The sequence below is a fragment of the Myotis lucifugus genome, unplaced genomic scaffold (genome assembly GCF_000147115.1).
Source record: "Myotis lucifugus unplaced genomic scaffold, Myoluc2.0 scaffold_16, whole genome shotgun sequence".
In the NCBI taxonomy this organism is placed as follows: Eukaryota; Metazoa; Chordata; class Mammalia; order Chiroptera; family Vespertilionidae; genus Myotis; species Myotis lucifugus.
The window spans coordinates 3,677,409-3,704,100 of NW_005871064.1; the positions used below are offsets into that span (position 1 = coordinate 3,677,409).

The 26,692-nt window shown below is 48.0% G+C and overlaps 1 protein-coding gene across 2 annotated transcripts in view; it reads left to right on the forward strand.

Moving 5' to 3' along the window:
- Positions 1-1,421: 1,421 nt before the first annotated feature.
- The window catches only part of LOXHD1 (lipoxygenase homology domains 1), a 101,552-nt gene continuing 76,281 nt past the window's right edge, over positions 1,422-26,692 (forward strand). For both annotated transcript variants that reach the window (XM_023750808.1, XM_023750809.1), the window contains exons 1-5: positions 1,422-1,551; positions 4,000-4,114; positions 10,654-10,734; positions 11,211-11,395; positions 22,144-22,242. In XM_023750808.1, coding sequence (XP_023606576.1) covers positions 1,422-1,551; positions 4,000-4,114; positions 10,654-10,734; positions 11,211-11,395; positions 22,144-22,242 — 610 coding nt within the window. The remainder of the gene's footprint in view (positions 1,552-3,999; positions 4,115-10,653; positions 10,735-11,210; positions 11,396-22,143; positions 22,243-26,692) is intronic.

Below are 26,692 nucleotides of genomic sequence, written 5' to 3' on the forward strand. Positions count from 1 at the left end.
CATAAGGAAGAAATACCCATTAGAGTCATAAGCATTTGCTAAGCCCCGACTGTGTCCCAGAGGCTGCCACTTCCTGAGCACTTTCCCAAGGGCTCAGTATGTTTTACTGGGTCATTAGTGCTCCTTATGGATGGGAGGCAGGCCTTGCCCAGGCCACACGGCCAAGAGGTGGTGGTCAGTTCTCTCTGACGGCCTCACACGGCCGGGACAGAGGGATGAGAGTTGCAAGTGGATTGAAAATTCCTAGTATTTCAGGATTACATAGAAACCTTGCAACTTGGGTTGTAAGAAATCTTAATAAAATCCTAATTAAGTGTCTTCACAAAGTCTTAATACTGTAGAATAAGCAAGGAAGAGGAGTCTAGTGACCCTAAAGGAAACTTTCCTTGCTGATCAGGGTAGAGAGGGGCCTCTGGGCACTGGTTGTCTTGCTCTGACTCAGCATCCCCCACATGGGGCTGTGGAGTGGGTTTGGCGACCACAGTGGGCTCCGAGGGCTTTTTCCTGTTTCATGAGAGCGTGCAGGGGGCAATAGGACACACGGCGAGCTCTTGTTAAACAGATGCTGGTTAGTCTTGCCTGCCCCGTCTGGCACTGTGGGTCACCAGGAGGCGGTGGGCTTCCCCAGGGAACTTGGCTTGGGTCTAGTGATGCTGTAACTCACAATTCAGTGTGTGCTTTGTGGGTGGTCTGAGGGCTGGTCTGAGCAGCATCTCTGAAGAGCAGCAGGTGTCCCTGGCTGAATGGCCACTTCCAGAGGCATCAGTCTTGAGGTGGAAGCAGAGAGAAAGACAAGAAGAAGCCAGTGAGAACCTCGCCTGCTCCGTAAGATGATCAGAGGTCATGAATAATGGAGAGACATGGATACCTCTGAGTCCTGGCAGCTTGGCTGATCTGGGGCCCTGCCCTCCTCAGGAAGGTCTCAGGCCTGAGGACGTCATTCATGGCCTTTGAGACCTGGGAGGCCAGGGGGATCTCCACGGGGGGAGGCCACCACCTGCCTTTAGGGCGGATTCTGGAAGAGTCCCCAGGCCCCCTTGCTGGGAGGCCAAGTGGGAAGCTGATGCCAAGGGTTCGATTTCACCTGATTCTCCATGAAGGGGAGAGTGGGGGCTGATGGGAGGGGCTGGGAGGAAGGAGGATGGCCTGCTTTCAGTCCCCATGAATGAATGATGAGGCCCAAGGAGAAACCCCAGGGCAGGAGCAGGAGGAGGTGGCCAGCCAGAGGGTGGCAGAGAGAGGGGCCGGGGATAGGAAGGGCTCAGGGGCCAAAGAAGTGAGGGGAACGGGAGCAGCACGGTGGGCACAGGGTACACCAGACGTGGGCACAGGAGCGTAGGGAGAGAGGGTTGAGGGTCCAAGGAGGTGCAGGGAGGTGGGTGCAGTGAGCCAGCAAGTGCCAGGAAAGGGCAGCTGGCAAAATGATGCCCCAGAAGAAAAAGAGGAGGAAGAAAGACATTGACTTCATCGCGCTGTACGAGGAGGAGCTGCTGAACTACGACTCGGAGGACAATGAGGACGAGCTGGAGCATGAGTACTACAAGGCCCGAGGTGAGGGTGCAGGCCAAGGGTGGGCGGGCAGCGTGGTGCCTGGGAGCTTGGGCCGGTGCTTTGAGGGAGGAATGGGAGGTTGCACCTGTGCTGCAACCCTTGGCGTAGATGGAGCAGGTGTTACACGAGGCCCCCACTGCTCGAGAGGCAAGGCAACCTGCCCTTGGTCACGGCCTTAGTGGCACAGAATGCACTGGAGCCACAGCGCCCAACTCTTCAGGTTGTACACATCCCCAGAGCCACGTTCCAGCCCGGTCTCCACGGTGTGGGCTGCTTCAGGCAGGGCCTGACCTGACCAGGCCGTGAAGGGATGTGGTGGGGAGGAGGCCTGACCTCTCGTCCCATGCCCAGTGGGGACTGGGGACTCTGTCACTGTGGCCTCGGGAGATGGGGTCTCTGGCTTTTCCGGAGAGAGGCTATGGTCCGGGCGGAGAAGGCAGTTCTCCGGGCCCAGGGCCTTATCCTTTTAGTCTCCTGGGGAGCATGGGAGCCGCTTTGAAATGCTCCACCTTCTTGCCAGGTAAACCAGAGAAGGCACCTCAGTGTATCGCCCGACTGAGACAGGGCTTATGAAGGGAAGAGAATGACTCAGCAGAATCTGAGACCCAAAGGGACCCAAGAGGCCATCCTGCACAAGCCTCCAGCCCCAGGCTTCTCCTCTCCTACAACCAGACAGGGGTTGCCCAGAGACATGTTGGGATACAATCTCCCAAGGCAGCCTCCTTGGAACGTGGTGAATGAGCTGATGCAGTGATGATGAGGCGGTGCTTGCTGCTGCTGCTGACAACAATGGAGATGATGATGGTGGTGATGATTGTGATGATGATAAGTCCAACTCCTTATGGAATGCACTTCTTTCATCCAACTGTGGAAGAGTGTCTGCAAGATAAGGTCCCAGAAATGGAAATGCCGAGTCAAGGAAAATGACCACTGAAAACTTTATTTTGATGTAATCCTTAACATAACCTTTTAAGGGAGAAATTATTCCTATTTTAGAGATGAGAAAGTTGAGGCTAAGAAATTTGATTGAAACCACATAGCCAGGAATAGAATTGGGATTTAAATACTGGTCCATTTAGTTTCATAGTTCATATCCCTTTCATTGATTGCTTTCTCATTCATTCACCCAGGCAATTACTTATTGAGCATCTCCCACTTACCAGGCCGTGTGCTAAGAGCAACTGACTCTGACAGTTCTTTGTGTGGATGAGGGGACTTTAAGAGTTGGGGTCATGCCTCTGGGGTCAAACAGAATTTTGTGTTTTCCACAATATATTTGTCTTCCACAAGATAGTTCTTCAGCTATCTACATTTTTAATGTTTTGATTAAAATTTTTAAAATTGAGAAATAATATATATTTCAGCACAAAACTCATAAAGGTGCAACGTGACACATTTTTACATCTGTGCATGCTTGTGTGACCAACGTTCAGAACAGGACACAGAGCACAGCCAACCTCCAGAAAGCTCCTTCACTCTCCTTCCCAGCGGGAACAGCTTTCCTGATTCTATCACCACAGATTAGTGTTTTCTGTTCTTGAACTTCATGTAAATGGGATCGTGCAGTATACTGTTTTGGTGTCTAGCTTCTCTTTCACTCAATATTATATCTGAGAGATTCATCCATGTTGTGACATGTTATATAGTTTGTGTTCTTTGTTGTTGTTGTGTACTATCACATTTTATAAATGCATCACCATTGATTTAACCTTTCTACGGTTGATGGATTCTTGGGTTATTTCCAGTTTTTCTCTATTATGAACAAAGTTGCTACAGATCTTGTACACGTCTTTTGATGGACACATGCACTCATTTCTCTTAGAATTATAATTGGGAATAGAACTAGTGGGTCATAAGTGTTTGCATGGTGTTTAGTTACCAGGGCTTGTAACAATTTACACTCTTACTGGTAATGTCTGAGGGTGCAATGGCTCCACATTCTTGCCAATACTTGGCATTGTCAGCCTTTTTCATTGTAGCCATTCTGGTACAGAGTAGTATCCTGAGGTTAATGACAATGCCCAGGAGGTCATGGGAGGTGAGGGCTGTGCAGAGGGCAAAGAGGAAGGTGAGAGCTAGGTATAGGCCCTGAAGGTCGTGTCTAGGAGGACATCCATGTGCTGGGCTGGAAAGAGCACAGGCTGGGCATCTGGAGGCCTTGCACCGGACTCTGGTACTGACGCTGTATAGCGTGTGATCTGGACTTGCCCCCGGCCTTTCCTGTCGGATGAGTGTGCAGCATTAAGCGGGAGGTTTTGGTCTCACAGTAGGACTTGCTGTGGGTCTGACTGTGGCTCAGGAGATTGCAGGTTGTAGCAGGAGTTCACAGAGTCCTTTGTGGCTGGGCATCCCCTGCAGGGCTGGCAGGATCGATGGCTTCTCCAAGCCCACATAAGATTCATGGTGTTTTTCTGAGCCTGCCATCTGTCTTCTCCTTTCCTCCTCCAGTGTATGAGGTGGTCACAGCCACGGGGGATGTTCGTGGTGCAGGGACGGACGCCAATGTCTTCATCACCATTTTCGGAGAGAATGGGCTCTCTCCCAAGCTCCATCTCACCAGCAAGTGAGTACCCACTCAACCTGGGTCCTGGGCCGGTTGGAACCCAGGGGAGAAGACGTGTGTCCACAGGCCTATTAAGGGGTAGGGGCCTCTGCTAACCACAAGCCAGGTCTCTCCCAGCGATTTCCTGTCAACCTTCCTCAGCTCCTCTCCTGGTTTTTATGTGCAGAATATGCCCATTTTGAATCTCAGAATGCCCATGAGTCCATATGAGCTGTTCCTTGATGTGGGAGGATAACACTTGGGATCAGGTAGCCTGGGTCTAGGTCCAGCTTTACCACTTAGTTGCCATGTAACTTTGGCCAAATCTCGTGCATCCGAAGACTTGGCTTCCTCATACAACATCTGGAATTAATAATCCCCTTTTTACAAAACTCATAGGACCTTTGGGAAGAGGAGACAAGATCATGCATATAAGAGAGCCATGAGCTTCAATGCTATGCACCCAGGGACCCACAGTGTATTAAACCTGCCTGCATTACTTGTGTGTGTGTGCAGATGTGCTTGTGTGTGTGTGTGTGTGTGTGTGTGTGCGCGTGCTCGCGCCAATGTCTCCCATTTTATTGTAACCCATTGAGAGCAGGGGCTGCTCTCTCTTCCCTTCAATCCTTTCCCCCACCACACACGTGCACATACAGATATACGCAGTAACACTTAGCAGAATCACTGAATTCCAGAGATGTCTCGGGGCCTTGCGGATGGTCTGGGCAGCTGGCATTCAATCTGTGCTGAATGGCACAGGGGACTGATCATCTGGTCCTGAGCCCACCCCATCCTTCCTTCCGCCGGAGCAGCTCAACTTATGGTTGTTTTACTGAGAATCTGAGTCAGATTCTATTTGTGCCAAGAGCTCTATAGCCAAGAAGAATTTTAAAACCACCAAATCTAACTCAACCATTCATGGGGAAACTGAGGCCTAGAGAGGAGCAGGGAGCAGCGCTAAGTCATGGAGCTTGTTGGTGGTAGAGCTGGTCCTCCAACCCAGGTCTTGATGTCGACATTTTCCCTGAGCACACGGCCTGGTGGCCCTGGCAGGAATGGGGAGGTCTCCTGGGCTCCAGGTTTGACCTCTGGGGTTAATGGCTTGGCACCCGCAGGGGTGGCAGGGGAAGCTGTGGAGGGGTTGGGTCCACAGTCCAGGACATCCCCCCGTTCTGGGCTTAGCAGACTGACGAGGCCCCGTGTCACATGCTTGCCCTGAATGTGGGCTGTGGTGTGAAGGCTGCAGCGTCGAGGCTGGCATAACATCCTACTTTGTTTCTGCAGAACAGGGTACCCGCCTCCTTGCACTGCTTACACTGCAGAGTGACTCGCTTGTGGAGCCTTTCCCTCCAGTGTCGTGGGCACGGTAAAGAGAAGACATGAAATGCCCATCCTCTTTGCCATGTGACCTCCCAGAGGCCACTACTCTAGGGAGAAGCGACTAGACCTTGGGGATTTGGCCAACTTGGTTTTAGAGTTCCCACCCTGTCTTTTTTAAGTGAAAAGAACCATTTTCTTCCTTTCTGGTGGCTCCTCACTGTCTTTCCTGCTTCAGCATCCTCAGACTCTCCCCTCACTTTTTCATTTGTCAAAAATATCCTCTCGGGAATGGCCCCCAGGTCACCTTCCATAACCTGGTGTGAAGCTTTGTCCCTGGGCGTCTGAGTGGGGAAGGGCAGCCCGCATCCTGGGAAAGGGTCTAGAGCAGGAATGAGCCGGCAGGACCAGGAGTCTCCAGGCTCTGCTGACACCTCATGGAGGCACCAGCCTCTCCCGCTCGCCCCACGATAGGAATCAACAACCCACCCCACCACCAGTCACCCCGCAGTCTGCTGACAGGGTCCCTCTGTGTCTGCATCGCGCTCCAGGGAGGGAAGCAGGAGCATAGGTCTGGCCAGGACTCCAGTCTGGCTGGTCCCGAGGGCTCTGCTGGGCCCATGGGGAGTGGAGGCTTCAGGGCTGTGGGCACGTTTTACACTATCAGCTGTGTGCCCTGGAGTGGCGGGAGGTGATGTGTAGAGAGATGCTAGGTGGAGCGGGAGCATGAGGAGAGGTCTGCTTTGTGCCTCCCATGTCTATCCCAGTTCTTTGCCAATAGTCAGAGCTCAGTGAATGATGTGGGATCAGCGTGGCTAGAGCGGGACTTTGCAGGGGAGGATACGCTCTCTGGGCCTCACATGGCGGAAAGGACTCAGATAAGAGAGGAATGGAGAGAAGGTACTTTAGAAGGGGAATACCTTGCAAAGGTATAGTGGCTTCAGGGGGCACCGCAAGCCTGTGGGAGCTGGGAGGGAACCTACTGGCTACGTGAGGGCAGAGAGGAGGCAGGTCAGAAAGGCAGGGAGGACCAGACTGCAAAGGTCTTGCTTGAAAGCTGATCAGTGGAGGTTCAACTTACTCTGCGTCCAAGACAGATTAATCTGATCCTGGTGAGCAGGAACACGGGGAAGGAGGAGACCGGAGGCTGGCCGCTGCAGGACCCGAGACAGTCGACCGAGAGAATTGTATAGACACAATCCTCACCAGGACCCTTTCCATTCGGGTCCGGGAGGGAGCATGGCTTTCCGGGGAATTCCAGGTCCAGGTCCCCGTGTAACCCAGCTGCAGAGGCCGCGGGGTCACCGTGCTCCGTGAGGCGTAGATGCAGTTAGCTCAGCCCACCCTCACCCCCACCCGTTCCTGCGGCCCGCTCAGAATGCCCACCGGCCCCCAAATCTCTCATCTCACTATCTGTGCTGTTCCCTCCTCACTGCGCAGTGCCATCCCAAAACAAAGCTGCGTGTCAGCTGGAACCGGGCTCTCTCTCTCTCTCTCTCTCTCTCTCTCTCTCTCTCTCTCACACACACACACACACTCTACAGGCAATTTGCAGTGTACCAGATTTCAGATTTCAGTGATACTGGGGGCACCAGAGAGAGTTCACACCGCAGCGAGGTAAATATCTTAAAACGGAATAGCAGGCCCCTTAGATTCCTCCCTGACCCCTTTCTCCACAGCTCCAGCCACGTGTCTCACTCTGTCTTTCTCTGTCGCTTCTCCCATGTCCTTCTCTCTCTCCCCTCAGTTTCTGCTCTCTCTGTGCTTTTTGTCCGAGGCCCCAGGATTTTTCACCTTCCAACTCCCAAATGGCTTATCAGGATATTTTCCCCTCAACACAAAATAATTCCTATTGCAAGAAGAACTTCGGTGCCTGTTGGTGGCAAAGGCTGTGACATGTTCATTTCGATTCCCCCATAAGCTGACCTCCACCCTGACCCCCACACTGGTTAAGTGCCAACAGCCATGGCCTGGGGGTTCCCTTCACCGTCACCCAGGACCACCCCAACACTGGGTCACGTGTTCAGAGTATGGCAAAAGGATGGGATCTCATGTATCTTCTGGAACATGGTTCTCCTGTTGAGAATTCACCCTTTGAGAGTGTCCGAGAATGCCTGGCATTTCAGCCTGCTGGCCCTGCCTGGTTGGCGGCTAAAATGCCTTGTGGGCCTGTAAAGGCTCCTCTGGGTGGGGGCCCTGGGCAGGGGTGTGTGTTCTGCATTAGCCTTCATTTGCAGATCGACCAGGAGCCACAGAGAAGCCGCAGTCTCCAGCAGAAGGCATGACGAAGTCTGTTTCCTGTTTCCTTTGACCAGGGAACCCTGTCCTTTGCTGTTTCCACCCCACCCCAGTCGGTTTTCTGAAACCCACAGGCACTAATTCTGACTCACAAGAAGTGCGGATCCTGGAATCTGACCCCCAGTGGGTTGAGATTGGGCCTCATTAGGGATTATCCAGGCCCCTTCCTGAGAGAAGGGAGTCTGTGTGGCCCTGCCCGAGTCCTTTCCTTCCCCTCCTTGAAGGAGAGAGAGTCAGCGATGCAGAAGGCCTTCCTCTTGTTTGCCAAGATGATGTTGGTCTCCATCTCATAGACACCGCGGACCACTGCTTTGTTTCCATGGTCCCCTGGACGGCTGCAGCGTGGTCCCGAGAGGCCCATCCTCGATCTTTCTGCCCTGGTCTCCCTTTTTCCATCTTGTTTTCTAAAATTTGTTTGCCGAGTGATTAGAAAGCACCATGGCCAAGCATTTAACACGCTGGGATGTGAACCCACACTCCTCGGGGTCAGTGTACGGTGCCTTTCTTTCTTTTTTTTTAAAAAATATATTTTATTGATTTTCCACAGAGAGGAAGGGAGAGAGATAGAGAGTTAGAAACATCGATGAGAGAGAAACATCGATGAGAGAGAAACATCGATCAGCTGCCTCCTGCACATCTCCCACTGGGGATGTGCCCGCAACCCAGGTACATGCCCTTGACCGGAATCGAACCTGGGACCTTTCAGTCCGCAGGCCGACACTCTATCCACTGAGCCAAACCGGTTTCGGCATGGTGCCTTTCTGAAGGCGCGGAGCCTCCCTTATGGAGTACAGCTGTGAGAGCCCCTCTTCCGGAACGCTTGTTGGAGGCACCCCAGAAAGCTGGCTGTTTTCCTTCCAAACCCACACCTCCTCTTTCCCTTTCCAAGTCAGCCTCCTCTTCCCCTAAACATTGGCCTTGGCCGTTTCCCAAATCCATGCACTCTGAGTGCGGGAAGCCAGCACCCCTCGTGCTCATTCCAAAGACTTCGCCACAGGCAGCTGCGGGCCAGGGAGAGGGGGCTGCTGAGACTGGGGCTGTGCTTTCCTCATCATTGCAAACCCAAGACATGCTCCCTTCAGAAAACTAAAAAATATATACAGGCCAGGATACATAATAAACAAATAACCAACACTTCTTCATAGTCTTTCCATCTAGACATGTTTCTGTAGGAATCTCCCAGTCTTCATGGTTTTTAAATGAAATCGGTGTCCTGTGTATTGTTGTTCTGTTTGTACATTGGATTTTAATCTGCCTCCCTTTTTAAAACCTCTGTCATAAACTTGTCTGTTTCATGAAATCTTCTTTTATAACAGAATTTTCAGTGGCTGCATAATATTCCCTCCTATTGCTCCCCAGGATGACTGTTTCGTAGGGTATTTATTTGAGGTAAAGACTCTTGTCTATTTATTCTAAAAATCCCTTTTTTTTGGGGGGGGGGGATCTCATATGTAGAAACAGAAAATGCCTCTTATGCGTTTCTTTGTTTCTATTCACATTATTCTGATGCACAGGGTTGATGTTCAAGTATTTTCCAAGTCATTTAACCACCACTTTGACTCTGAAACAAAGTACAGGTGCGCTGTTATTTACCCTTGGATGTGAGAACCTGACAGGGACATTCAGCGGGCCTGGGAGTGGGCCCTTGCTCTCCAGCGAAACCGAGAAGGGTCGGCCACTCTCGCCCCCTCCCCTCTGTGCCCAGAGGCACCTCTGGGGCCTCTTTCCCCTGACAGTTCGCCTCAGTGTCCACGGTCACCTGGTTTCATGAGCTCTGCACTGCTTTAGGGGGGCCGTGGGCCTGGGTCTCGTGCTGTGCACACCACCGGAAGGAGACTTCACCCAGGGCAGAGTGTTTGCCAAAGCGGGTCTATTTTCAGAGTCACAGCTTCTGAGTCTGTAGAACCTTAAAAGCCTTTTGTTACTGAGAGAGCTGGAGCCTTGTTGCCTTGGGGAGAAGACCCTTGACATCTCTCTTCATTTGGAAACATATTGATGGCAATAAACAGGCATATGTGTCTGGGTCTTTCTTTTCCCACGGGCTGTGCTGATGCAAGATCCCTGGCTAGGAGCTCTGAGGGAGGTCTACAGCTCTCAGCCCCACAGAGGCATCACCGTGGGGCAAGAAGAGCTGCGAGCAGGCCGGGCTGGAACGGCAGGGGTCCTGGCCCACACAGAAGACAGAGCAGGTATCCACGTGCGATTCAGGCTTTCGCTCCTGGAGGACTCCATGGTGCGGCTGCTCCAGCCCTCCAGTGTCTAAGCTGATGGGATCTAGGATGCTCCCGGGCTGGCCTCGCCTGGCACCTCACTGTGGAACATCTCAGGTGTACCTGCTTCTGCTCGCACCATCTGCAGAACATGCCTTTCCTCACCGCCCCACTTCCCTGGTTGCTGATTTGGGTTGAGTTTCCTTTCTTGTTGGAATGGCAGGACCATGGGCTCACACCCAAGGTCTGCATCCACTTGGGGCTGCCATTGAACTCTCCCCAGCAAGAGCAAGGCAAGAAAGGAGAGGCCAGGAGGCCTGCAGGCCCGAGAGTACCACGGCATCCATCATGCCTTCCTTCCTCCCCCACTGTCCCAACCCAGAGCAACCGGAGGGCGTTGGATCGTGGCTTTGGAGAGCCAGGTTCTGGTCCCAACTCTGCAATCAACTAGCAGTTTACTTGAGTGTAACATGGGGCTAATATTGCCTGCTGTGCTTGCCTTAGTGGTACATGACAAGTATCCTGAGAACCTGGGTGTGAAAGCAAGGAATGAATACTCACCGGCCTTGCCCCGGCCTCTTCAAATCACATCAGAAAGGAATCTCAGAATGGGCTCGGTTGCTTGTAGCACATCCAGGAGTGGGACGGTGGAGGAGGAAGGGGATGCCAGCCCTCGGCTTTCCTCCCGGGCCTGTGAGCCACGTCTGATCTAAGCTATGTGCATGTTCATTGCAGGAGCAAATCTGCCTTCGGGAAAGCCAACACCGATGTCTTCCGGGTGAGAACCAACAATGTGGGCCTCATCTACAAAATCAGGTGAGAGTCTGGCCCCCGGCCAGGCTGGGATGAGATGGAGGCAGGTAGATTAGGAACTCACTTCACTATTGACACTTTCTGGGTGTTATTACTCTCCTGGTGTCATTTGAGGGGAGACCAAAGGCCTGATTCTTTTCCTTCTACCCCAAGTCACAGTTTTCTAAACTTCCCCATTAGAGATTCAATTCTCTGGGTTAAGACAAGTTAAGGCAATTTTTCACAAACTTGGGAAATGTGCTCTGAGAGACACTAGCACAGTAGTTAGAGGCAGACCGAGGCAGTCTAGACTTATTAACATCATTAATAAGCATCTTGCAAGTTATCCCCACTTGGTAGATGAGGAAACTGGGGTTCCAGAGGTAAAGTACCAACAACAATGATTGAGCCTTTCCTTGGAGTAACAACTGGGTAGTCCAGCATGAAATGGGAGTCATCTCTGTGCTGCCATGACAGTGTGGGTGTGTGCTCCTGCCCAGGATTGAGCATGACAACACAGGCTTGCACGCCAGCTGGTACCTAGACCGTGTGATTCTGACTGACACGAAGCGGCCTCACCTCCGTTACTACTTCAACTGCAACAGCTGGCTGAGCAAGGTGGAAGGTGACCGCCAGTGGTGCCGTGACCTGTTGGCTAGCTTCAACCCCATGGACATACCCACAGGTCAGTGCCAGGCTGGTTCGCCCACTGTCCCTCCCTGCTAGGGCTGGGCTCACCCAGGCCTCTGTCATGCATCTGGGCAGTCCCATCTCGCCTTGCCACCCTCCAGGGTCTTCCTGTTGTCTAGGGCCTGGGTGAAGCTCCATCTCTTCCTTGTGGCCTTCCCAAGAGCAAGCTTGTATGGGAAGTGGGGAAATGTCAGAGGACCTAGAGACATGATAGAGGGGTGGACGGGAGCAGCCCTGAACACATCCTGTGTTTCAACAACTCCTGTTAACGGGTATCTATGTTAACTGAGTTCAAGGTCAGCATTCCCTGCTTTCCTATTCCATTACCTCCCTTCTGATGTCAAGGAAGGCGCGTTACAGTCAGGGCATGGTGGATGGGAATTAGAACTGGCTGCCTCCAGTGTCCCATCATGCTGCCCCCGGCTCCTGATTTTCATGAGTGAAACAGCTTATTTCAAGTGCATGTCTGGCCAAAGGCCTTAAATTCAGTCATATTAGCTCAACAGGACTCGGGAACAAAGCATGTAAAAACACACACTGTAGTCCATGTCCCATTTTATCTCATCTTTGTTCCTTAAAGCTCTGACCTCCTCACCTCGCCCTATTATTGAACATACTTTTCCAAAAAGGACTAGCACATGTGGGTACATTCATCATAATATCCTGGTCACATAGAGTCATGGGCCACCGGAGGGAAAGGCATGTGGCAGCCAGAAGTGACACTCCTGTGGTCACAACAGAAGGCTGACACACCCCGTAGATTCTGCCTTCCAGCATCTACTCTTGGTCTCCAAGTTCCACTCTCTCTTGCAACCCAGCTGGGCAGAAACAAACATATCCTCTGTCCCAATGGGCTTCAGCTCTCAGTTTCTCTGTCTACCTCTGATCTCCCATCTCCCAGCTGACCTTGAACACTTGACTTGTTCCCCTGATCCCTATCATAACAACTTGCAAATTTATTCTTTTTTTAAAAAAAGGTATGTTATTGATCTTTTATTATAAAAAACAAATTTGATCATGACAGAAGAATTAGAAAATAGAGGCACCCTTGTTGAAAGTCATTTGACCATACATACATGAGGGTTTGTTTCTGGGCTCTCCGTTTTGTTCCATTGGTCTAACTGTCTGCCCTTATGCCAGTCCCATGCTGTTTGATTATTGTAGCTTTATAGGAAGTTTCAAAATTAAGATGTGTGGGTTTGGTCTTCTTTTTAAAGATTGTTTTGTCTTCAGGGTTCCTTGATGTCTTGCTTCTTTTAATGCATCCTAAATTTTCATTAACTCTTTGTAACAGTGGCAATATACCATATTGACTTTGCAATCAAAGGGCTCTTATTTACCCAGAAGAAAAGAGGAATATGGTGCCTGCACCCCAAGTCCTAAGTTCTTGCCAAAGACTTCAGGCTGCTGGAGAAAAATCCTGGATTCTCCTGACTTATCCCCAATGAGTCAGCAGGAGTGGGCGTCCCAGTCTTGGCTGGCTGGCTTCCTCCCCACATTTCAATGGACTGGTACAGGCATCACACTTCCTGACTAAGAATCTCAGACGTGTGTGCACACTCACAGGGAGTTAGCAGCCATCCCTGTGCTTGTCTCCCTCTTAGTGTGGGCATCAGGGGTCCTGGCACTTCATGGGGCCTGGGGAGGGTTCGTAGGCACTTTTTCAGCATAACCACATTAACATAACCACATTGGTTATCCCTGGGGACACAGTCTTGGCTATCAAACTGCTCCAGAAGTTTAGTGAAATTTCCTTCCTGCCATCGCCTCTTGGCATTCCCTCCATTACCATGAATGCCTGACTTTATTCTGCAGGATTTCTTCCACCCTGTGTGGAATGGTTCACCTTTTGACAACCCAGAACCCAGAAAAGGAGAGTAGCTACATTGGCATTTACACATGGATGGCAACCCCTGTCCAGAGCCTAAACACAGTCTTCAGGCCTTGAACTGACAGCTGCTGCTAACAGCTGCCATCGGTGATGCCTCCCTGAGCTGCTCTTAGGGGTTGGGTCTGGGGTGAGGACATGGTTCTTGCCCTCCAGGTGCTCACAGTCCAGTGGAGGGCACAGATGGCCTTACTACCAGGCACCCATAAAGAGGGTAGAGGGCATCATGGTTCAGAGCTCCAAATCGCAAGTCATAGAGTCCTAGGTTCAAATCCCAACAATGCCATTTACTAGCTACATGTCCTTTGGACAAAATACTTCTGTAGCCTGTGTCCCATGTGTGTACATTTTGCAATTACTATCTAATTTAAAATTCAGAGCACCGCTAGGAGGTAAGGTTGATTACTATCTCCACTTTTCAGGGTTAGGGTTAGGGATTAGGGTTAGGTTAGGGATTAGCATCAGGGTTAGGATTAGGGATAGGATTAGATTTAGGGTTAGGGTAGAGTTAGGGTTAGGCTAGGGTTGGGGTTAGGCTTAGGGTAGGATTAGGGTTAGGGTTAGAGTTTAGGTTAGAGTTAGAGTAGGGTTAGGGTTAGGGTTAGGGCTATGAATTAGGGTTAGGGTTAGGGTTAAGGTTAGGGTTGGTTTAGCGTTATCGATTAGGGTTAGGGTTAGGGTTAGGATTAGGTGTAGGGTTAAGATTAGGATTGGGTGTAGGGTTAGGCTAGGTTTAGAGTTAGGGTTAGGGTTAAGGTAGGGTTAGAGTTAGGGTTAGGGTTAGGGTTAGGTTAGGGTTAGGTTTAGGGGCTGTCACATGGTAGGAAAGTGTGGGTTAGACCTATTTTGGAAGACTCTGCGTGGACTTCTCAGTGCCGATATGGTATCATTTGCTGCTTTCTGGCCACCCATCCCAGTGCCACCCTCCAACTCTCTCACCTTGAATAGCATTGAGATGATCACGTGGCTTACTTATGAGCCCATACCACATTGCTCAGGGAAGCTCTGGGCAATGAGACAGGCCTCTGAAACGGAGAGCTGAGTTCCAGCTGGCCTGGGGCTGTTCACACCCCGGGGCTGTTAATGCCCAGGCACAACATCTCGTCAATGTTTCAGAGCCAGGCTCTGCCAACAGCAGAGTGGGCCCTTGCTCTCCTAAGGGCCCAGTTTGTGGTGGGTCCCATTCCCTCCCCTGCCAGCTGGGACCTGCTCACTAGGCCTCCTTAGGAATAAGTTTTTTTTCTAAGAAGTATTTGTCTTTGGTGGATTAATAATAAACATGACTGCAGCCTGTTTCATGCCATGCTCCAAAGAGACCGAGGGGCTAGTTGTCGGAGAAAAGAGAACTATACCAAATGGTATAGCTAGTGCTGGGGCTGAAAGCTGCCCGGAGTCTGGGGAATGGGATTGTATTTGTCCAACCCAATCACTGTGTCCACGTATGGTTATTTCAACAGGTAACTGGGTTGTAATTTCACTGCAGCCCACGCTGTGCTATACAGTGATTATCACACAACTCCAGAAGTGCACCCGGTCTTAGCAAGACCATGGTGGGCAAGTGCCTAAGGTGCATTTGAAGAAAGGACGGGACAAGACAGGGGTTGTGGTTAATGTGTTAAGGGCCTGTGCAAATGGCGCTACTTGCAGTGAATTGCGGCCCTGCCAGAGGACTGCATGGTGCAAAAGCAAAGGCAAATGGAAAGCACTCTGAGTGATTGATGCAAACAACTCCCATCATGAGGGTCCTGCCAAATAAGCCAACAGGCCCGACTTGCTCCCAGCTTCTACTGGATAATACCAGGGAGTAATTAAACCATTAATTAAAAATATAACTCTCTGGGTCACAAAGCACATGAGTCTCTACACCCCGAGTTCTAGTTCTGGGCTTCCCACCCAATAGCGATGAGACCTGGGGCAGATCTCAGTTCCTCTCCCAGCCGCAGTTTCTTCCTCTATAGAGTTGGGCATTCCGGTTGGCCTCTTGAGTCTTTTCAGGATTAGTAGAGTGTTTACCTTCACAACCAAATGACAAAGATGGGCCCAGGACTAGCCCTCCTCCACAGGGCGAGAGGAGATTGGCTTTTGATGACCTCCCTTATGCTATGGATATGCTGCCCCCCCCCCTTTACTTTCTATTCTTCTACATAGTGCATACCTCCCACCTATGAGCTCAGTCTCTGGACCCTTATTCTCTGTGGTCAAATCCTGACTCTGCCACTCCACCAGTGGTGCAAGCATGCCTTAAGCTCGTTGCCTCCATTTTCTCATCTGTAAAATGAGGATAACATGAATTTCCACTCACAAAGTGGTTGAGCTGATTAACTGGGGCAATAAACACAAAGGACTTAGTGCACGGTGGGCACAGAGTAAGTGCTCAGTAAATATCATGGTGGTTGTTGCTCTTGTTGCTATTCTGATGTTTCCTTGTCTTCTCCTGCTCTTAGGCTTGCTCTGACTCTGAGATGCACAGACTCAGGATTCTGTCCTCTCAGAATCAGAAAGGACTTTGGAACCACTCAGTGCCAGGACCCGCCTCTAGAATCTGGCAGGCTTGTCTAGACAACTGGGAATGGACTCATGACCTTAATTGCCATTGAAGCCTGTGGGAAGCACCTTTCTTCCCAATCCTCTTCCCTTCCTTGATATGTACCCTTAACAACACTCATGTTCTCCAGGGCCCTCTGAGCTTTGGTTGCTGTAGGTGCTATTAGGAGTAACTGTTTTTTAGAACCCTACGAGGTGGTCCTGGGCCCATGGACTCACAGTGATGAGGACTTCAGGGTGGGAAGAGCTGGGCCAGCCGCGCATCACTCTCCTCCTCTGAACTTCACAGCAGCTTCCCGCCCACCCCATCTGCTCCCACGTAGCAATGCAGAAAATCATCTCCGGAAAGAGTGGGAAGAAGAAAACTGCTTTGAATGAGGCCCCAGGGAAGAGTATCAGATAATTTCAGGACCAAAAGGGATTTTATCCATTTTATAGAGGAGAAAACAGAAGTCCCATTGAGTTAAGTGACCTGCTCTTGGTCACCCTGGCTCAAGATACCAGGTCATGCTCCTCCAATGTCATGCAGTGATTCAGTGGGTGTTTATTGGGAATCTTTTATGCACCAGACCCTGTGCTCAGGGTAAATATGCAGGAGCCTAGATTATGAAGGGGAGAAAGGTAGGCCAACAAGTAATCACAGTGCAAAGGTATAGAATGTTCTAAGTGAGCGATGACCAATGGAAGCCAATAGAAGCATAGAGGAAAGGGGAATCAGGAGGGCTTTATACAGGAGGTGAGGCCCAAGCTAAGACTTCACGGTTGAAAGGAGTTTGCTAGGCTTTCAAAGAGAATGAGAGCACCTGGGGAACTAAGGGCTCTGATGGCACAGTATCTCATTCACACAGCTGAGAATAGGCCCTCCAACTCACAGCTCACTGTGCCTCAGGCTCTGGGCACCATCATTGTCCATGCTCTCTTTTAACCCAGCAGCCGAGACCTTTGGGGGATGCATGAAATTATATATTTGCCCTATATTTGGTTATTTTGATTTTCAAATGGGTGTTTATAATAACCTTTGCTTTTCTATTTGTGGAAACAGCACTTTCTCAGTGCTGCTTTTGTATGCATGACATTCTGGACTTATGATACCAACATTGCCTTGGTCCTGATACAGCTGTTGGTGTCCGTTCTAGCTGCCTATGGTCTCCTACTTGACCCCTCCCCTGAGCTCTGAGTGTTAGCCAGAGTGAGCCCAGTGAGAGTCACAGAAGGGGTTCCCATCTGCTTGGGGCACTGCAGGCTTGGAAAGTGGGTTTGAGCTAGACCCAGACCACACCGGGGAGGGGTGAAATGACAGCTAAGAGAGCACCTTCTTGTCCAGTCCCTTGAGTCCAAATCTGGGCTTCACCCTTTCTAACCGTGGGGACTTGGTTAACTTTCTTAACCTTCTGCTTTCATTGCCTCATCAGTCATGCTGAGGATTAAATGAGATAGTAGGTGTGACTGGCCCATAGTAGGTCCTCAGCAACCATCAGAGGCTCTTATAATTATTTTGATAAGTGGGTGTGTGTGCAAGGGCAGCCAGGTTGAGAAAGCAGAAATGTTCCAGTCCTATTTGAAGAATGGGGTGAATCTGGCTGAGAGATTGGACCTCTGACCTGAGGGAAGACAGAGGAAACCTTTGGGGGCAGCATGAGGAAGGGCTGTTGGTCAGTGGCTGTGCCCCAGCTCCTGGCATATAGCATTGCTGCTCATCCGTGGGCCCGCTGACCACGTCCTCTCCATACCCGGGTTGACCTGGGTAGTCTCCTCACTGAATTTCTCTCCTTCCGCCTAGCGCCTATGATATCTCACTTCTCTACATTTGGCTCTCAGTGAGCGGAAGTGAGGGGTGTCAGGGTGTGAGCCATTGAAGATTTGAGAGGGTGTAAAATAAAGTCCAGTCATCCTCCTTCCGACCCACTCCCCACTCCTCACCTGCCCAAAGAAACAAGGCCACGGTCTAATCACACGGGGTCTGAGAACGGGTGAAAGGCAAGGGAAAAAAACTCCGTGAGTCAGTTCACCACCAGTTCATTCATGATTCTCTGCTTCCTAAAAAAGCCCTGACCACGTGAGCTTCTTTCTCTGAGGCGCAAATGCTGGTGGGTGTGGGATGGTCCCTTCCTGGGCAGGCGGGATGGAGGCTTCGTTACAGAGCATTTGCTTGACTTCTGTTGTCATGAACACGATGAGCAGCGTGGCTGGCTCAGTGTGCACACGGTACCAGGAGGGGGGTTCCAGCCCCCGTGACTGTGCCTCCCCCGCGCCCACAGTGGCTCTATGGAGATGGATCTTGTCGCTGCCGTGTGCCGACTGTTCCAGACAGTGCAGGGGAGGCCGTGGGGGCGGCTGGCGCACCAGACGCAGGAGGCAGCTCGGGCCTGCCGTTGCCTGCCTTTTCTGGAAGCCCACGCAGGCAGCTTCCGGCCGGCCTGCAGGAGACAGATTTCCCATTTGATGGGAGCAGCCTGGGCCTCTGCCATGGGGCCAGCAGAGGAAAGAAAGAAAGAGGGCGACGCTGGGCATGTGTCCCCCTCCGGGCAACAAGGACAGACCACCCTCTGCTGCGGCCTGAGGCAAGCAACCTGTCTTTAGGCTGCAACTAACTCTGCCAGCTCAGCCCAGCTCTGATTTTTGGAAGGCACCACGTGATTAACTGAATCCCTGGTCTATATTCCTTACTGGATCCTTTTCAGATCAATGCTCAACTTAGCTTGGCCTCTCAGAGCTCACACTGGCTTCAGTGGAAGAAGGCTACTGCCTGGAAGGTGGGGTTGCCGGTTGGGTTGTGCAGGCTGAGCGCTGCCCCAGTGTGTCTCTGTGAGGACACAGTTGTAGATTTTTGCATTTCTTATGACAATTATCCAACAGATGGCAGCAGCGTGTCTTGAGGAAGGGATCCTTTTTTCTCATCTGCACAGAGGCACTGTGTGGGCTACTGCTGGTCCTGCTGAGAGGCCAGAGAAAACTCAGTGCTGGGAGTTTCCTGACAGATGATGTGCCAGATGTGTAAACCATGGGCCAACCTTGGCTCGGGCAGCAGTTTCCGTGCTCCATCGCTAGGCCCTCCTCCTCCCAAGCTCGCTCAGGGTGATGAACGCCTTGCTAGCTCCTCCTCCAACTTGATCTCTCCCCTCTTCCCAGCTCTGCTCCTTGCTTGCTCTCAGTTAGGCAATGAGTTGAAGGCACAATGCCTAACATTGAAGAACTGGTGTTTCCATCTGTCCCCACCTTCAGGAAAGCCCAGCCCGTGCCGGCTTCTCACTGGACTCAGGGAACTTCAGGCTCAGCTCAGGCACACAGCATCGTGGAGGCAGGGACAGCTGGCCCCGCCTGCCCACATTAGGCCCGGGATGTGCTCCTTCTCACCTCCTCCACCTCTGAGAAAGGGCACTAGCTCTCCGTCCTTTGGAGCCTTGAGCTGCTTAGCTCGTGGTTAGGATGTGCCGTGGTTATCCTGCAACCAGCAGCTGACCAGGCCAGCTCCAGGCCCCAGAGCGCTGAGTTGCCCACAGTCCTCCACCTAGAAACACACAGACCGATGCTGAGAGCACAGGAGAGCTCAGGGCAGGGACTGCCAACAATGGCCTGTGGGCCAAGCAATGGCCTGTGGGCCAAGCACCACTGCGGACCTCGAGCTAAGAAAGGTTTTTACATTTTTAAGAGGTTGAAAAAAATCAACACAAGAATAATATTTCATGACACAGGAAAGTTATATGAAACGTAAATGGCTGTGTCCGGAAGGTTTTATTGGGACACAGCCACGCCCGTGTGCCTTTACGTAGATTGTGCATGGCTGCCTTAGTGATACAGTGGTAGAGTTGAGTAGTTGAGGCAGAGACCACATGGCCTGTATGACCTACAGTATTGACGACCTGGCACTTTACAGGAAAAGTTTGCCGGCCCCTGGCAGAGAGCACAAGAGGCCACGAGTGTCCCGGAAAGAGCCGTGGATGTGGAGATGAGAGACCTGGCCTTGATCCCCTCTTGCATCATTTAGCTGTTGTGTGACCTCGGGCATGCCGCCTTGCCCTCTGAGATTCAGTTTCCTCATCTGTAAATGAGAATATCAACAGGACGTGCCCCTCCTGTGTCACGTGGCCATTGTGGGGATCAGATGACTTCAAGGACATGCTAGTGCCCTGCGAGCTGCGAGGCCTGTGTGAATGTTCAGTATGATTTGCCCCAGAAGGGGGGTCAGCCCTGCCCATTCTCTTTCAACCTTTGTTTCTCATCATCTTTCTCCTTTCTGGCCTCCGGGCAGGGCAGAGATTTTCATAAGCCCTTCACCTCTCCCTGTGTTATTACAAGTTCCTGTTACCAGGAGGGCAGCCAGTTTTCATAGGTGGGTATTTTACCCTCTCACTGATCATCACATTAAAGGGTGGACTCAACCTATCAATCCACTTGCAACTGGATTGTGCTCAGGGAGATGCTGGTCACAGGAAACCATGGGGCTCTCACAGGACCCTTGGGGAGCAGGGTTTGATGCACTGTGCTGACAGTTTGCCAACGGAGAGAAGGGAGCCCTATTTTATTCAGCTTGCTCTTTCATCGATATATGCACTTAATTACAATTTAGGGTTGGCACAGGGCCCTAGGCCTTGTTGGGAAAATGGCAAATCAAATAGTCAGATAGTCTGGGGTTCTGCTTGAAGAGGAAATGTAAAAAAAAAAAGGAGGAAGAGCAGTAATCTCATCAGCCTCATTGTCACGCTATGGGACCCTTTAAAGAGCAGCTGTGAGGTGTGGCATCCCCCTTCCCCTAGTGTGATTGAAGGTCATCTGACATACAGGATCCTGCTCTGTACTCAGCCAACTGCATGGGGCTCTAGGACCCCATTTTGCCATAGAAAGTTCTCAGAGGTTAGAAGGCTGTCCACCCTTGTGCCTGACTTGACCTCCTCCTGCACTGGGTTCCCCTGGCTTCCCGATTCCTGGGCACAGCCTCAGCCAGAAAGTCCTGGAAGCTCCTTCCCACCCCAGTGCTGTCTGTTCTCTGGATCCCTGACCCTTGGCTGCCTCCTTGTTGCCTCACTTTGGCCCTGACGCTCTGCTTGTGGGCACTGGCCCAGCACAGGGATGCCGTGTGTTCCCAAAACCCTGCGTGGGCTCCTGCTTCCCAGGCCTCATCTGGCATGGCCTTGGGTAGCTCCCCCATCTTCTGAGATGCTTCCTTCATCTCCTGGCTTCCCTGCACAGTCTGCAGGGCTCCCTTTCCTGGCCGAACGATGTGGAATTGCAGAGTGAAAAGGACGCTTAGTGTTCTCACATTCTCTCACCTCTGGCGTGTTCTCCACAGCGTCTCCGGCAGATGGCTGTCCACCCGTGTGCTTGGCACCTGATCACTGCCTATGTGTCTTTAGGGATGAGAAACTCACTTCCCAAGGGCATCCCATTGCTTGTTGGATAGCCTTGGCCACTAGAAATGTTGCCTTTTTTGAGCTAAAATATCCTTCTTTATAATTCAACCCGCTAATTTGAATTCCACCTTCTGGAATGATTCAGAATGTCTGCTACTCCTTCCACAAATGCTCTCCACCCCCAACCCCCATCCTTTCTCCTGCTTCCCTGTGCCCAGTGCCCTCTGGAGTCCTGGTGCCCCTTCTGACTGACCGCTGTTCAGCAGTGGCCTTCGGGGACACCCCCGGGGCTAAGGCCAAGGCAGAGACATTTGAGTGTTCAAGGAATGGAGCAAAGATACAAGAAGCAGATACAGGTCTTTAAATGAGGTAATTTCTAAGTGTGCATTTGCTGGCTACTATTGGTGCCTCTAGTCTTTGCATTGGGTTTAGCCTTGACAATTTTCATTTACAGAATCCATTTTCCCCAGTGAATTTTTACACTGTGATGAAGCATGGAGAACAGATTGGAGAAGGCAGAGCAGATGCAGGGGGCCCAGTAAAAGGCATTTCAATATCCAGGAGAAATGTGCTGGGGTACCTTGGATTTGGGCTGATTCATGCATCCCAAGGCAACATGTTAGTCGATAAAAACTGAAGTCCACTCTACCCCTGATTTATGCTATGCAATCAATTTAAAAATGACCATTTGACTATTTTCCAGCTTTACTGAGCTATAACTGGCATATAACATTGTATAAGGTTAAGGTGTACAATGTGTTGATCTGATATGCTTATGTATTAGCAAGGAACATTTGGAACCAGTGTCAGGCAACTTGGTTGTTGCTCAGTTACTGACAATGATCATGACAATTCATGCCTTGATAGAGGGAAGGGTGGATGGTGTGGTAGTTACTTTGGGGCCTCTGTTCTTCCCTCCTCAGGATCCTAATGAACTGAGGCTTTCTCTGACCCCTTTCTCAGGTAACAGGTATGAAATTAAGGTGTACACTGGTGATGTCATTGGTGCAGGAACAGATGCGGATGTCTTCATCAATATCTTTGGAGAATATGGAGACACAGGTAATGGGTTTGAAATGCTTTCTTTCACAAACCATGCCCAGAAACTGCTTCTTAGGTGGGCTGTTTCCTCCCCTCCTCGCAGCCCCAGTTTCTCTAGGCTCCTCTGTTGAGGATCTCTCTTCTTATGATGTGGTTTATCATGGGCTCCTCTGGGCAATAAGGTGTTCATCTTGTAAAATTTATGTGTTAATGTATTTTCAGGGTAAGGTATGCTTAGGTTTTGGCTTGATTTAAAATTGTCCTGCACCCTACAACAGATCCAAGCTCCAATCACCATGGAACTCATTCTCACTTACCCTCTTTGTCTCCCTAAGCTGCATGTCCATCTTGAGTTATATTCTGGGATGTGGCCTGGCCTGATTCAATGTAGTGGTTTGGGGCAGACCAGAATGGGACCAGGGATAGAATTAGATTTGGCCTCATAGATGGAGCAGGAACCGAGGACACAGACACAGCTACAGGTGTTAGGAGGAAATTCAGGCCAGCGGAACTGAGGCAGATGGTTCTCTCCTGCTTCTGCCAATTTAATGGAAAAACATAGGAGACAGTACAGCTACCGAGACATGTTAATTTTGGACACAATATATTGAAAAACTCAAAATGCATTGCTGAGCTTATAAGAATAAAAAAAGTCTCCAGGTGCCGGAAATGAAGAGGGAACGCAAAACCAAAATATTAGCTACGAATTGATGCTGTGGCTCTTGAAAAGAGGGAGCTTTCACATTCAGCAATCTACAGGGTGGATTTTATACCATTTGAGGTCATAAAATGAGCTCTTGGCCCTTCATGAGGCAAGATATGCAAAATTAGAACCACACATAAAGTCAGGAGTCTTGAAGGTTCACAGGAACATTTTCAGTGAAAAAATAGAACAGAAAAACATTTGCTCATCAGTATAGTAAACTTATCTCTGCAAGAGCTCCAGATTAAAAAGACAATTGCTGAGAAATTGTTACCTTAAGCTTGTACCACATGTGGGCTTGAGGTTTGATTTTACACTACAAGTGTGCTTTGGGGACTTCCTCTCCCCAAATACAGAAAATTGGTTCCATGCTAGTAATACCCTTGGGTACTTAGCAGAAGAATTGGGGGACTTCCTTTCCCACAAATACAGAAAATTGGTTCCGTGCTAGTAATACCCTTGGGTGCTTAGCAGAAGAACTGCGATTCCTATAGATGAAGTACTGAAGATGCATGCAGTTTCCAAAACCACAAAACACTTATGGACACAATTCAACATGGCTAAGCACCAATAGATACAACAAACAATGAGATTAACACACTCACACACACCCTCCGCCGCCCCCCTGCTGAATTTCAGATAATAGAGTAACCTGAAAAAGACTATAATTTAAGTATTTTAAACTATCAACATGAAATATGCAATTGAAGAAAATAACAGGTACCGTGAAAAATATAGCAAACAAAAATACAGGAAATGGCCCTGGACAGGTAGCTCAGTTGGTTAGTGTGTTGACTCAATATGCCAAGGTTGTAGGTTTGATCCCTGGTCAGGGCACATATAAGAATGAACAAATGAACACATAAATAAGTGGAACAACATTTCAAGATTTTTCTCTCTCTAATATCAATAATTAAAATTAAAAAAAGAAATACAGGAAATAAAAATATAGTGAATAAATATAAATGCCTACTAAATAGCTTAATTCACACAATTAGAAACTATTGAATAGATAATTTGTAAACTATAAGATAAATATGAGCAAAATATTCAGATGTAGCAGAGAGAAAAGGGGTTGGAAAATATAAAGAGAAGTCATGAGGCATGAAGGAGAGAATAAGTCTTGATAGATGTTAAGCAGGAGTTCCAGAAACAGAGAATATATAATAGGTGAGAGGAAATATTTGAAGAGATAATGGTTGAAACTTCAAAATTGAGCAAAGATATGAATCTTCAAGTTAAAGTAAGAAAATGAGTCATTAAACAGGAAAATAAAAACATCTACATTTAGATACATTGTGGTGAAGCCGGAGGCAAAGAGAAAGAACTTAAAAGTAACCAGATTTGGCAGGTTACCTTCTATAAAAAATTTAAATTTATAGCAAATTCCTATCATCAACCTATAGAGGGCATAAGTTCATTGAATAATATCTCCAGTATTCTGAACAAGAATATATATCAACCTAGAATTCTGTACCCAGCTAGGTTATAATTCCAGCATAAGGGCATAATTAAGGAATTTCCTTGCAAACAAAGAGAAATGGGCTTTACCACTCATAGACCTATGCTTAAACAACCCCTAAAGAATATGCTCAAAGAAAAAGGAAATTGTACCCCAAAGAAAGGGTGGGATGTAAGAAACAAAAGTGAGCCCCCAAAAATGATTATGTGACAATCTAAGCAAGCATTGATATACAAAGCGATAACAGTAATGACTATATCAGGATATGAGAAAATGTGGACCCAAAACCCTAAAAAAACAATAATCTTTGAGAAGGAAAGTAGATAATGATTGTTAAAACATAATAAATTTCTTGGTCCCAGTGCATTCTCCTATCCTAGGAGAGTAGAGATATTAAATTTAGACTTTAATGTCAAGTATGCATATTAAAATTATAAAATTAATCACCAGAAATAGAAATGTACAATTTCTAAACCAATAGAGAAAGTAAAAAGAATAAAAAGTCAATCCATCCAATAGAATGCAGGAAAGGAGAAAAGAGAAATAAAGAAAAGGCATAGTTAAAAGCAAAAAGTAAGATACATATATAAATAATCACAATAAGTAGAAATAAATGAAACTTACCAGTTAAAGGATATATGTTCTCATATTAAATGAAAATAAATAAAACTCAGCTTAAATGATACAGAAGGGCTGAGAATAAATAAGATGGAATAAAGTATTCTAGGAACATATCAGCAACAGGAAAGAAGCTGGTATAGCTATATTAGTATCCATCCAATTAATCTTTAAGGGAAAATGCTTTGTTAAATATAGAAGTATATTAGGCAATAACAAAAAAAAACAAAAATAAACCTGGAAGATATGATAATTCTGAGCTTGTATAAACTTAGCAACTTATTCCAAAAATATGTGAAGTAAAAATTAACAAAATTCTTGGAGAAACTTGGTAAATAATCATAGTGCAAGATTTTAACACAATACTCAATAATTTTTAAGTTAAATGGATAAAAATGTAGTATGACTGCACAAGATTTTAACTACACAGTTAATAAGCTTGATTTTATGAAAGTATGTAGATTCCTGCATCCAACTGGTAGAGAACACACATTTTTTCAAGCACATAATGATAATATACTAACCCACAAAGCAAGTCTTAACAAACTCAAATAAGTCAATATCATTGAGACAACATTCTTTGATTGTAAGTCAATAAAATTAGGAGAAACTCCAACCTTTCACTCCATTTAGAAACAAACTTTAATTTTCATAAAAAATAATCATCATTTACAAAATTTAGGTGAATTTACAAGTCATTTGAATCAATGAGAGAGAAAGTTTAATAAAGGTTCTGGATACCAGATTAATATACAGAAATGAATAAAAACAATAATCAAACATTTAATTTAAAACATGTGACTTCTAATAGTAATTATAAGGTACTTAAGAATAACTCTAACAAAAGAGTTTTCTGGAAATATATAAAATTTTATTTAAGGATATACAAGAATACCTAAACAAATGGAGGAATATATTATGCTCATGGATGAGAAAAAACTTAAATTTATTAAGAAGTCAAATTTTCTCATATTATTCTATAAATGCAGTGAAATTTAATCACACTTGCAAAGGGCTATCCTATGGCTTAAGCTGCTAATAAAATTCATGTTCATAAAGAACTATGTATTGCCAAGACAATTTTGAATGTTGAAAAGTATATTAACAATATTTACAATATGGGGATATTTACCCTGCCAGATATTAAGACATTGCAGGTCTTTAGAAACTGGAACAGTGTGATATTGATAGAGGATAAACAAAAAAACAACAACAAATGGAACAGAATAAAGTGTCCAGAAACACACATAGAGGCAGCATTATAAATCAGTGGGAAAAGGATGAAATAGTCAGTTACTGGTGTGTGAACAATTGTCTCACCATATGAGAAAAGATAAAATTAGATTTTTTTACCTTTCACCATATACAAAAATAACTTCCAGATGGGCTAAAGACTTACATGTGAAACAACAACTCTGTGAAAATTTTAGAAGCAACTTTAAGAGAGTGTCTTTTTTAAAATCTCAATTCAGAATGGAGTTTCTTCAACTATTCACTAAAAGCAAAAATAATAAAGGAAAGTATTGATAAATTCCATTAAAACAGAAGAAGTTTGCATGACAAAGGAAAGACAATAAAGTATATGAATAAAAAATTACAGAAGAGCAAGATCTAAATTATATATATACACCAATCTCTCAAATATATATATACATCTATATATATATATATATATATATATATGAACT